Source organism: Colius striatus, chromosome 1 (genome assembly GCF_028858725.1).
Source record: "Colius striatus isolate bColStr4 chromosome 1, bColStr4.1.hap1, whole genome shotgun sequence".
NCBI classification, from domain to species: Eukaryota; Metazoa; Chordata; class Aves; order Coliiformes; family Coliidae; genus Colius; species Colius striatus.
In genome coordinates, this window is record NC_084759.1 from 16,543,658 (window position 1) to 16,556,169 (window position 12,512).

A 12,512-nucleotide genomic window follows, 5' to 3' on the forward strand; every position below is an offset into this window, starting at 1 on the left:
GGGAGCAGGGATGTGTGAGGCAGGGGCTCCTGGGCAGGGGCGGACAGCACCCCTTAGCTGGCAGGACTGCTGCTCTGGCTGTTGGCGATCCCTGCAGGTAGTAAGTTTGCAGGTAGTAAGACACTGGTCTGTGGCAGGCAGAAGGGCTTTCACCTGCACGAGGCAGGAGTGATTCTCCATTCCTTTCCTTTCTCCCCTCAGGCAGGGGAGGAGGGCAGTGACGGCAGTCCCAGTGACTGGGTGGAGGTGTCTGAGCGGGCTGTGAGGGGAGGGGTAGTGAGACCCTCAGGAGGGGAGCGAGGGGTTGAGAACAGTGAGGAGAAGGTTGAAGCAAGTGGTGGGAACGATTGCAACCAGTGGCCTTGGCCCTTCAGAACAGGCAGCTGTTGCTGCTGGAAGTGGGACACGCGTGTCTCTGAAGAAGGTGCCCTACAGGCAAACATCACTAGAATCATAGAATGGTAGGGGTTAGAAGGGACCTTTAGAGATCATCTAGTCCAAAGCCCCTGCAGAAGCAGGTTCACCTAGATCAGGTCGCATAGGAACGTATCCAGATGGGTCTTGAAGAGCTCCAAGAAAGGAGACTCCACAACCCCTCTGGGCAGCCTGTTGCTTTGCCTTGAGTTGGGGAACAGGTATTTGAATGTTAGAACCAGGGTCAGTGGTGTTGGTTTTGGCACCCAGATTCCTTTGAATTCCTCTGGGAGACAGCTGTTTTTTGAGCTGTACTGATTAGCAGAAAGTACTGTAATTTTGAATAAGGACTTAGATGTTGATCTTAAGTCCTGCCAGATTTTGTTGAACTTCATCCAGGACTGGGAAGAAGCATGGCAGTTGTACTCAGTTATGGAGCCCTCGGCTTAGCTGAGAGTAGGGACTTTTTGGTGATTGTAATTTGATTAAACAGAAAATAGTGACAAGAAGCATAGAAGAAATGTGTCTGTTGCCATTAAGAGGTATTGATAGCTCCTTAAGTTAAGATTAAGTAAGTTAGTGTTCTGAAACTTCACACAGTCATTGGCTTTACTGGTTTTAAAGTAAGTGATATGCTTCCAAAGATGGTCAAATTACTTTTTTGAATTACATTTCTGTTTATACCAGCCTTATAGCCACCTCTGTCAATTACTTCTGTAGATACTTCCATTTATTTGGAGTATATATGGCTATAGGGATGTATATGGATGCTTCTGTGTCACCAGAGGGCATATCTGCACATGCATTTATTTCTGGGACATAGGTGATAATTCATAGGTGGTAGTCCTCAAGCTTCAGGAGTCTCCTGCCTACGAACACATAGGTGGATGCCCACCCAGCATCCTGTCTTCAGTCCTTCATATGTCTTCTTCTGGTCCTTGACAATTTTTTCCACTTAGTCTACTGCATTTTTTCCCTATTACGCCGGATCTGGTTATAGTGGAGGTGGGGATTGTAAGAAAGTGCCATGTGCTTGGATCTTCAGGGTGTTGTACCTGAGGAAAATCCCTTCTTAGGGACTAGGGCATTAGAAAACTTGTTGGTAAGTTCCTCTGTGAGGAGCACTGGCTGGGGTCCCTGACACTCAGGCTGTGAGTGGGTTAGGTCTTCATGTGCTTTTGTCATCTTGCATGTAGGATAGATAGCAAGGTAGCATGGCTGCTGGATACAAGAGTGTCCACCCACTTAGAGTGTATTGTCCCTAATTTCCATTGTGAGAGTCACCACAATGAATTAACAAGACAAAAATAAACAATAATGAACAGATAACCATTTTTTTTGTCATTTGTTGGCACATTATGGTGAATGTGTGGCAGTATAGATGGAAAACAGTTCCAAGGTGTCCAGATCTTGGGACCATTTTCTGTGTTAGCTGTTCATCCAGCAACTTTGTTGCCTAACTTTAAGACTTTTGATGAACATTGACTTCTCCTTCCAGTTGTGCTTATGAGAAACATTAATGGCCTAAATTCTGTGCTGGAGAGCTGTTTACGTAAACTCTTTCTAGTCTGCTTTGTGTCAAATTAGCCAAGTTAGATTAGAATACCATTTGAAGTATTTGAAATGAGCTGGCTGCTGTCACCTACAGCAGGTTAGAGAGTGCCCACAAGTACCGATTTCCAGCAGACTTATGGAGATAATAACTTCTGACAGGGAAACAAACTAAATGGAAGTTGGTGTGGTTTTCCACTGGTGCATGTAGATATGGAATAGAATCTCTCAGAAGATGTACCTCTAACACCAGTCCTTACTCCTGACATTTGGACTTCATTTAAAAGTAATCCAACATCTTTGGAGTTTAAGGGTACTACAACAGATCATTCTAATGCTCCTGTAAGTTTATAGGGCAGAGAAATACTACAGGACGTTTTGTGACTTGACCTTTCCTAACATTCCTGTGCTCATCTCTTTTAATACTGTTCTCATGGGTTTTTTTTCCTTCTCCTTCTTAGACACCCTTAAGAGAGATAGCCTTATACATGTAATGATTTTTAAATTGATTCAGAGGAGTTTAACATCTTAATATCCATTCTTACTGGATTATCTAGAGTTAAAAAGAAGCTAACCACTGAAGTGCTTAAAGCAGCCTTAATTATTCAGTACAAAAAATCGTATTGCTGCAGTAGCTTGTTTCTTGTGTCCCAAACCTACTAAAATCTATCCTTTTAGCTGTACATAATGGATTTCTTGAAATTTTTTTAATGTTAGTAAGATAGTTTTCTGTCCTGTAGGCCTGCTCTTTTCCTATGTGGACAGTCTCTTGGCTAGCTTTCTGTCCTTGTGGCTAAGGCAGCCAATGCTGTCCTGGGATGCATCAAGAAGAATGTGGCCAGCAGGTCAAGGGAGGTTCTCCTCTCCCTCTACGCTGCCCTGGTGAGACCTCATCTGGAGTCCTGTGTCCAGTTCTGGGCTCCTCAGCTCAAGAGGGACAGAGAACTTCTGGAGACAGTCCAGTGCAGGGCCACCAAGATGATCAGGGGACTGGAACATCTTTCATACGAGGAAAGACTGTGGGAACTGGGGCTGTTTAATCTGGAGAAGAGTAGACTGAGAGGGGATCTTACTAACATTTACAAATATCTAAATAGTGGATGTCAGACAGTTGGAGCATCCCTTTTTTCTATAGTAGCTAGCAACAGAACAAGGGGTAATGGGATGAAGCTGGAACACAAAAAGTTCCACTTAAATATAAGAAAAAACTATTTCACTGTTCAGGTGAGGGAGCCCTGGCACAGGCTGCCCAGGGGAGTTGTGGAGTCTCCTTCCTTGGAGGTCTTCAAGACCCGCCTGGACATGTTCCTATGTGACCTGATCTAGGTGGACCTGCTTCTGCAGGAGAGTTGTACTAGATGATCTCTAAAGGTTCCTTCCAACCCCTACCATTCTATGATTCTATGATTTGTGCAATCTTACTTGTGATATATATAACGTCTTCAGAATTATCAACTGAGATTCCAAATGTTTGTCAGAAATCCCAATTTGTGAAAGTTAAAAAAAAAAGGCTTTAAAATGATGATTTCTGATAGAAACTTTTCCCCCTTACCAGAAATCTACAAGCTTAAAGTATGTGCTTCTCAGCATAAGACAGTTTTATAAAATTGTTCACCTATAAGGTTTCCAAGTAATGCTTGGCAAAACTTGAGTGTCTCTCCTCGAACACAGTGAAATTTTGAAATCTACTTTGCAAGAGATTTGTCTCGAAATATGTGAACCCCCCTGCCTCCCCCATAACTCAGGAAAAAAAACCCAACTAAAACTACTGTATCTGTAAAGCATGAGCACATGAAGAAGAAGGTAGACCTTTACTTGACATCTCAATGTTTTTATAAATCATAGATAAATCATATAAACTCATAGACTCAAGCACAGGGTTTTTTTTTTTTTTTGTGTCTATATAATGAATAGCTCTCTAGTATTATGTAGAGGTGGATGCATACAAAGAAGTGAATTTGTGGGTGCCAGGACAATGAGCTACTTTTTTAGTATGTTTTATACCCTTCAGGACAACTCTAGAAAATTAAGTATATCAAGTGCTAGGAGTTGGTGAATCTGGTGAGCTTCAGGACATAGGTGGACACTTCTTGTCCCAATCAGGTAGATGCAAGATTGCTGCAGTCCTGTAGCCTCTAGACTTAGGGACCCAGAAGTTCTGATTTTTGGAGGTACTGTATATATGTGAAATGCATGGCGTGAGGTTTAATTCCAAGTTATGTGGGACCTGTGGCATGCTGCATTGTAGAAGGCTTAGACCTTGTTTGCATACTGCAGTGCCTTTTTTAAAATGTGATTTTTTAGAATTGAAAACATTTTTTTTCCTGAAGAATAATGTGTCCAGTTTTGGACTCTCCAATAAGAAAAAGGTATTGATAAATGGATTCAAGTCAGTGGAGGGCCCTTGAAATGGGAGGGGACTGGAGCACTTCTCCTGTGAGGAGAGTTTGGGGGAGCTGGACTTCTCAGCCTGTAGCAGAGATGGCTTTGAGATTGAGATGGAGACCTTCCAGAAGCCCCCAGTGCCCATGGGGAGATGACTGAGGAGACGGCACTGTATGGAAGAATAAGAGAAAACAGGTGTAAGGTGGCAGAAGAGAGGATGAACATGGAAAACTTTTTTTCCCCCTGGGGACAGTCAGGCAGAAGCACAGTCAGTCAGGCAGGTTGCCCAGAGATGCTGACTAGTCTCTGTCCTTGAACAATTTCAAGACTGGTTTGGATGAAGCCCTGAGCAACCTGATCTGATCTCAAAGCTGACCTGCTCTGTGCAGGGGACTGGAGCAGAGACCTCCTAAGGTCTCTTTCAGCCTGAATCGTTCTGTCATCTCATGATGATCTGAGGTTTGAACTGTGCTGTTAGGCTGCATTGTGCTTGGTAAACAATTTATGATAGAAGAGTGGTTTGATTTAGGTCAAACTAGTATAGACTGCCTGACTTAAGTTGGATCAAGTCATACTGAACTAGTATGTATTCGTGTTAACAGCAAGTTAAAGAATATTGCTTAATTTGTTTGTTATGCTTAGATTGTAAGTACTGATTAAACTTATTTTGTTTCAGATAAATGCAAGTGAAATTAAAAGATTTTCAGATTTTCCATTGTCAAAGAAAACCCTAAAAGGTGAGTATAGAAGATTTCTTTGGAAAGTAATTTCAGTAAAAATTATGTTATTTATCTGCATATGCCTATCTACTTTTTCTTTAAACTAAGTTTGAGATGAGTATTGCCATGCGCAGTGTTCTGTTAATGGAGGAATACATCTCTGGACAGCACAAAAATAAAGATTTTTTTTTTTTTTCCCCTTCCCTCGCTCTCTCTTCTCACAATGCAAATACCAGGATTGCAGCAAGCTCAGTATCGCGTGGTAACGGAGATACAGAGGCAAACCATAGGTTTGGCTTTACAAGGTAAAGATGTACTCGGAGCTGCAAAGACTGGATCAGGCAAAACCTTGGCTTTCATTGTCCCAGTAAGTAATTTATATCTTTCCATTTTTACATAAACCGAGTTATCCAGGAAGTATTGGATGTCAAACAACTTAGGGCAGATCCTGAGAGAAAAGTTGTAATCTAACTGATTTAGGTGTTTAAAGAAAGCCAAGATAGTAATTTAATGAAGTTGCTTGGGATTCTGAAAGAATTATGTTTTTGTCCTTAGGAATATTCTGACAGAAGTTTTAATCCTTAAGTTAGTAGATCCTGTGTGCTTTAAAAAGTTCTTTGTTTTTCTCTCATGATATTTTTCCTGGTGCAACTCTAGTTGATGAATTCTTTTAGAATTTGAAAACTAGGTGTATGAAAGAGAATGGTGAAATTTTGTCAATTTCATAGACTTTCTATGGGTGTGTCATTTTCACCCCTTCAACATTTGATTCCATCTTTCTGTAGCAAACTTAAGCTTAGTGATGGACATCTCTTTCCCTGTTGTCTTTTGTGAACTCCTTAGAAATGATTTCTAGGTACAAGCGAGGAAAATGGGGTGAAAACCCTTGTAATTGATAATGTGTGTTTGACCGTTTTACTCAAAACGCGCTCTGCATTTAGTTTCTTCAAGTTGAAGCGATAGCTGAGATGTTTGCTTAAAGTGCACATACAAATGGATACAAATCCCATTGTGTTACGATGAGATCAAGGGAACCAATGTTTTGATTATGGAGTTGTTTTGGTTGAAACATTACTTACATTTTTGTGAGCATAAATTTCTTTGGAGCCTATTCTGTCAGTAATTGTGAGAACAGCAGTACGTGTCTTGAATACCCTCTCTAGTTGAGAAGTTGTATACTTTGTGCTGTTTTGTGGGGTATTTTGGCCCTTTTTCTTTATTATTGAATAATAAAATAAGTGACTCCAAAATGATAATCTTGTGAATTTGAGAAACAAAAGTAAGATTGTTCAGTTAGTTCATCTAGGAGTAGAAGTCCTACCTTGAGGGACCTTGACAGCTTGAATGGTGGGCCTGTGCGAACCTCATGAAGTTCAACATGGCCAAGAACAAGGTCCTGTGTGTGGATTGGGGCAATCCCAAGCACAAATACAGGCTAAGCTGAGAATGAATTGAGAGCAGCTCTGAGGAGGAGGTGTTGTTTGATGAGAAATGCAACATAACCCAGCAATGTGTGCTTTCAGCCCAGAAAGCCAACTGTATCCCGGGCTGCACCCAAAGGAGCTTGTCCAGCAGGTTGATGGAGGGGATTCTACCCATGTTGTGAGGCCCCCCTGTGGGATTCCCCTCTTCCATTCCACTGTCGGGAAACACCTCTCCCAGAGTGCTGCATCCAGCTCTAGGGCCCCCAGCATAAGAAAGACGTGGTTGTGTTGGAGTGAGAATCCAGAGGAGGACTGTGAACGTGATCAGAAGGCTGGAGCACCTCTCATATGAGGACAGACTGAGAGAGTTGGAGTTGTTCAGCCTGGGGAAGAGAATGCTCTGGGGAGAACTTATAGCAGGCTTCCATGTAGTGAGATGACAGGAATAATGTCTTTAAACTGAAAGAGGAGAGATCTAGATTAGATGTAAGGGAGAAGTTCTTCCCTGTGAGGGAGGTGAGGCACTGAAACACGGTTGCCCAGAGAGGCTCTGACTGCTGCGTCCTTGGAAGTGTCCAAGGCCAGGTTGGGTGGGGCTTTGAGCAGCCTGGTCTAGTGGAAGGTGTCTCTGTCTATAGCAGGGGGATTGGAATGAGATAATCTCTAAGGTCCCTTTGAACCCAAACCATTTGATGATTCTCCAGTTCGTTTTATGATTCTGTTTGTTTTACAAACCTTATTTTACAACAGTTTTAGAGGAGAAAAGTGTTAAGAGAGGAGCTGGAGAGAAGAAAAGTGAAAATGAAACAATTGTGCAAGAATTCTTAACAGCTTTCAGTATTTCAGAATGCTTCCAGTATTCATACCCTTGAAATCCTTGTGTCAGTATTAGTTGACTGTTTCTGCAACGTGAATTCATAAGAGTAGGAATAATCCTGGTCTGAGATTTATGCCAACCTTATTTGGAATCCTCTATATCTAGCATGTGTGGATAGTACTGCTTCAACTCTATAACAATGATTAAAGCTCTAAAAATTGATTATCTTATAGTTATTATTCTGTTTTTGGCTCCCTTATGAGCAGGGAAGTTTCCCATGTTTTTCTACATCTGATTTCTGTGCTGGTATAAATGATTAAGGCTTAATTTCTGAAATTTAGCAGAGTAGGAATAATTATACAGTAAAATGTTTATGATTTACCACCCATTACTGTCTGTCGTAGATTGGTTCTAGGGAACTTCGCTACAGCAAGTATCACTACCATCAGTTAGAACTGATATATAATCAAACTATGTGAAGTGCACACTGATGTTTCTTCAAATCCTTATTTTAATTAGTGTGACTTTAGATATTTTTTTTTTAATGCTGTTTTTCATTACAGATTTGTTGTTGTTGATACTTACTTTCTACCTGAGATTTTTATAATGAGAGTACTGTAACATTTTCAGGCTTTGGAGCTCCTGTACCGCCATCAGTGGACGTCAGCTGACGGCCTGGGAGTGTTGATCATATCACCTACCCGGGAACTGGCCTACCAGACCTTCAAGGTTCTGCGTAAAGTGGGAAAGAATCATGAGTTCTCAGCTGGCCTTGTCATAGGAGGAAAGGTGTGTCTTCCCTTGGAGCATGCTGTATGGAAGCATAAATTACTGCTATGTTAAGTGCTAATTTAGGAAGGAAACCCTGGAAATGAAAAGTCAGGAAAGAGAGTAGTTAATGGAAACCTATGACACACTCGTTTTCCTGTCAGTGTACTTAGTGTCTTTTGATGCTTTTATATATTTAGAGTCTCTCCAGGTTACGTGACTGCATGGACCTTCTTGTCCAGCCTTCGAGGACTATCCTGTTAATTTAGAGTATTTTAAAAAACATTTTACTCAAGCCACACGTGTGAGCGTACTGAAGAAATTGTGCTATCTCTGTAGAGAAAAGGCTGATCCTTGACTGTTCTTTCTAAAAACTATCAATAAGTGAAGCTTTCCTGATAATCTGTGGTACTCGGCTTCTGGTATGAATAACGAGAGCTAAGCTGGTTTATGTCCTTTACAGGATCTGAAAGAAGAGTCTGAAAGAATCCACCACATAAATATGCTAATTTGCACTCCGGGACGGCTTCTACAGCACATGGATGAAACTTCGTATTTCTATGCATCTGATCTGCAAATGTTGAGTACGTTTAAGTACCTGAAAGTACTTAAAAATATTTTATAATGGTTCGTAATTGTGTGGAGCAGTTCCTCAGCTAAAAAGTTTATCCTAGTCATGTTATGTAGAGGAAATGTCATTTAAGTACATATGTACAAGTTTAAGGTAGGAAACAAGAAAACCCTGCTCTTGTGTGTGCTTCCTCTTTAAACAATTGCTGAGCATACCTTACGTAGGATGATAAAAACAAGTAAGTAAGGAACCCAAAATCAAATGTAGTGTCTCATCTAACCTTTTGGATCTGCCTTGGCTAAGACTGGCTTCTCGTTTCTGTCTATGGCTCTTGCGTTTTTCCTGACATGGTAATTAACTATATGGAATATCCGTTATAGTGTGTGTATTTTGAGACAGTTCTGGAAAACGCTTTAATTTTAAGACAGATTGCTGTTCCTTTCATTATTTTGTTAGCATTGTTAACAGTGTTTCTTTTCATCCTTCCAACCTGAATAAAAAATTGAGTGTGATCATAAAGTTTGCTTGCCTCTAAGAACTGTGTAATCTGTAGAATTGCTTGAGGAACTTAGAAGTAATTAAGAAGCTAATGAAGCTGATAAAATGTGAAATTATGCAATTCATGGCAGTTAGACAAGAATTGCATTTAAAATAGACCTTTTCCTTAAAGCTTTGTCTCTGTGCTACTTTGTTTATAGCCTATGTTTCAATGGTAAATTTAGCTTTGATACAGGAGAGTCTGTTTTGCTCAGTCAGGAATAGTACAGCACTGTTATATATTCCAAACTTTTTTTCAGTAATTGCACAGGGATTTTTTAATTTGCAAATTGCTGAGCTGTTTACTTGAGATACTGATCTTTTATGCTTCCAAGCATGTGAAACTGAGGGCTGTAGTGCATAGATTATGGGAAATGCCATGACTTCTATTGCAGACTTTTCCAAAACATGTTTTATGGACTACATGAATGTCTAAAAAGAATGCTGTCATATACAGTAATTATTCTCTGCAGTTTAAGTAGGCATGGAATTTAAAAGCCACATGGATTTAATGTGTGGTTTACTATGTTTCTTTAAAAATAAAGCTAAAACTGGATTTTCTCTCTATCTCAGTTCTTGATGAAGCTGATAGAATTCTAGACATGGGGTTTGCTGATACAATGAATGCAATCATAGAAAATCTCCCTAAGAAACGCCAGACCTTGCTTTTTTCTGCAACACAAACAAAATCTGTGAAGGATCTTGCACGACTGAGTCTGAAAGATCCAGAATATGTTTGGGTTCATGAGAGAGCCAAATTCAGGTATGTTGGGATGTTTTTTTTCTGGTAGGGTTAAATGGATGGTCATCCTGTGGTTCCCTGAATCAGAAGTTACCTCATTCATCTTCCTTCAGTGTCTGATCCTGTTGTGTGCCTTCCTGAAAGCAAAGTGCTTCCAGATAAAGGAATACTAGTTCTGACTAATTCATTACAGGGAGGCTAAACCTGCATTTTCCTCGTGACTCTTCAGGTACCCTCTCAGGCCGGAAGGTTTTTTCCTCAGGAGCAAGCCCCAGCGTGGATTGTAGCCTGGATGAAGTGGTGTCTTGTGTGTAACAGCACTCACTTCTGAACTGCAACTTTTTTTGTTGTTTGGCTTGCTCACCTGCTGTGTGTGCAGACCTACTGTGCAGAACCACCAGATTTGTTGCTATTGATAAATGGTACTCTGTTGGGGAAGTGCAGAATGACAGTCTTGTCCTTGCTTTAAGCAAAGGAAAGCATGTGGCATTAGTCCACGTGCAACAAGTCTTGTGGCTTCCTGATGTTCAGGGTTTACTGTGCATGCAAAATACATTTGTTGTTGTGCCATATAGTTTGAATTAGAATGGGAGGACCTTGTGACTAGTGAAGCATGTGATCTGCCAAGCTCAAGAAATTAAATATATCACAAACCAACCAACCAAACAGGTTGTTTTTGAGTAGGTCTCTTATTTTGATATCTAAGTGATGAACACTGACATTTTATATTTCTATGGGTTCCATCAGCTAAGTGTCAAATTTCTTATCAACATATATGATGTTTTTATGTGTTTCTGTGAAGTACACATATTATTTCCATATGCGAGATGCAGGAGAAAGTTGGAGCAGAGTGATGAAAATTATTTTTCCGAGAGCAAATGATAAAACATCAGCAAATTAGAACAGGAGAACAAGATTGAATCCTGAGGCAGTTTTTACTGATTTGATTATCTCTATATTATACTGCAAATACCTTTTTAAAATCAAAGTACTATCAAAGTAGTACTATCAAGGGCATCTTAAATAAGCATGATTGCCTGAAAAAAATTGTGTGGAAGAGGATGTGTACAAGCCTAATATGCAGTCTTTGTTCTGAGGACTGTCTGTTTCAAACATACGACATTTTTTGTGAAATCAATATTAAATTGCATTTAGTTTTTTAAAAAACATTTGGGAGAGTGCAAGTAGGTAATAAACTGAATAAAAAAAGGGAAAGTATGTGTTCTAAAATTACTGCTTTAGTATACACAGGTTGTTGGCCTTATGAAAACAGTTTCCTTTGAAAAACTCACTAAGCAAAGGCTGCTGTTGCTTAATTCAAATTGACTACTGAGTCAATCCTCCCAAGTGGCACCTCTAATAAAATAAATTTGAGTACTCTTGATCTGTTTAGGGTGAAGCAGAGAAACTTGTGAGAGATAATGCATTTAAATGTATTTCAAGGGCAAATATGCCAAAGAATTTTTTTCTTTATTTTGTAAAGAATGGAAAGGTGAGTTAAGATGACAATTTAGAGCTTTACAAAGTCACTTTGCATGTCAGAGTATAATCAGAAGTACATCAATGCTCTTTTTAGTGCATGATTAGGCTTCACTTTGACATTATCTTAAGCACAAATGATGCTTTAATAGGCCTAACAGAAAAAATTGCATTTTAAGTCAAGGTAATTTGAATGTCACTGCTTAATTGTGGAAAGAGTTTGGCTTGCTAGTAGTAACTGAATTTAGAAGTAAGGTCAAAAGTCGTCCCCTCCTCTCTGCTGGCTTTTAGTAAGGAAATTGATGCTTTTTTTAAAGAGTAGCTTTCAAGTGGAGCTGCTAAGATGTGTTCCTCAAAGTGAGAGAACATTCCAGCCTTACTTTATTTGTTATTCTCCTTTTTCTGGGTATTTGTTAGAGAGTATTGACTTAAAAGAAAGGACAGGCAGCTCTGTAGATATTGTACACCTGTATCTTCTCTCTCTTCTTTCTCAATTTAATATCATTGTAACTAATGGTATCTAAATGTACTTTTTGGTTGGTTTGTTTTTAGTACCCCAGCAACACTGGATCAGAACTACATTGTTTGTGACCTTCATCAAAAAGTAAACGTGTTATACTCCTTTCTGAGAAGTCACTTGAAAAAGAAGAGCATTGTGTTTTTTGCAAGCTGTAAAGAGGTATGGCTTTTCCCTCTGCTCTTTTGTAGTGTGTTAAACCTATTAAAATTAAAGTATTAGAAAGACATTGGAGAGGTGAGATTCTAGTTTAGCTTGCAACAGGAAACTGGGGAAGGAGCCAAACATCACCTACTTGCTGTCAGCATGTCTTACAGGGCTTGGTGGCTGGGAAATGCAGCCAGCCAAGGCCTGATGCGAGAAGGTCTTGGAGACCTCAGTGTACTCAGCCATTGTTGTGCTCTGCTGTTAAAAATGAATGTGAAAAGTTATGCCATTAAGGGACACTTATTTCATTGCTTTCTTCTGACATTTTGTAGTTGGGTTACAGAGTGTTTTACCACCTTCCTTTGCAAGCTTTTAAGTCTGACTGTATAAGAAATTTTAATTGTGCAATAGCTCAGGGAAAGGTTTTGCTTATATAAGAAG

At 39.9% G+C, this 12,512-nt stretch overlaps 1 protein-coding gene across 1 annotated transcript in view; it reads left to right on the plus strand.

Moving 5' to 3' along the window:
- Nucleotides 1-12,512, plus strand: part of DDX10 (DEAD-box helicase 10) — a 172,810-nt gene that overhangs the window by 334 nt on the left and 159,964 nt on the right. The window contains exons 2-7 of the mRNA XM_062020406.1: nucleotides 5,027-5,087; nucleotides 5,306-5,436; nucleotides 7,941-8,099; nucleotides 8,542-8,662; nucleotides 9,760-9,949; nucleotides 11,960-12,086. Of these exons, the coding sequence (XP_061876390.1) occupies nucleotides 5,027-5,087; nucleotides 5,306-5,436; nucleotides 7,941-8,099; nucleotides 8,542-8,662; nucleotides 9,760-9,949; nucleotides 11,960-12,086 (789 nt within the window). The remainder of the gene's footprint in view (nucleotides 1-5,026; nucleotides 5,088-5,305; nucleotides 5,437-7,940; nucleotides 8,100-8,541; nucleotides 8,663-9,759; nucleotides 9,950-11,959; nucleotides 12,087-12,512) is intronic.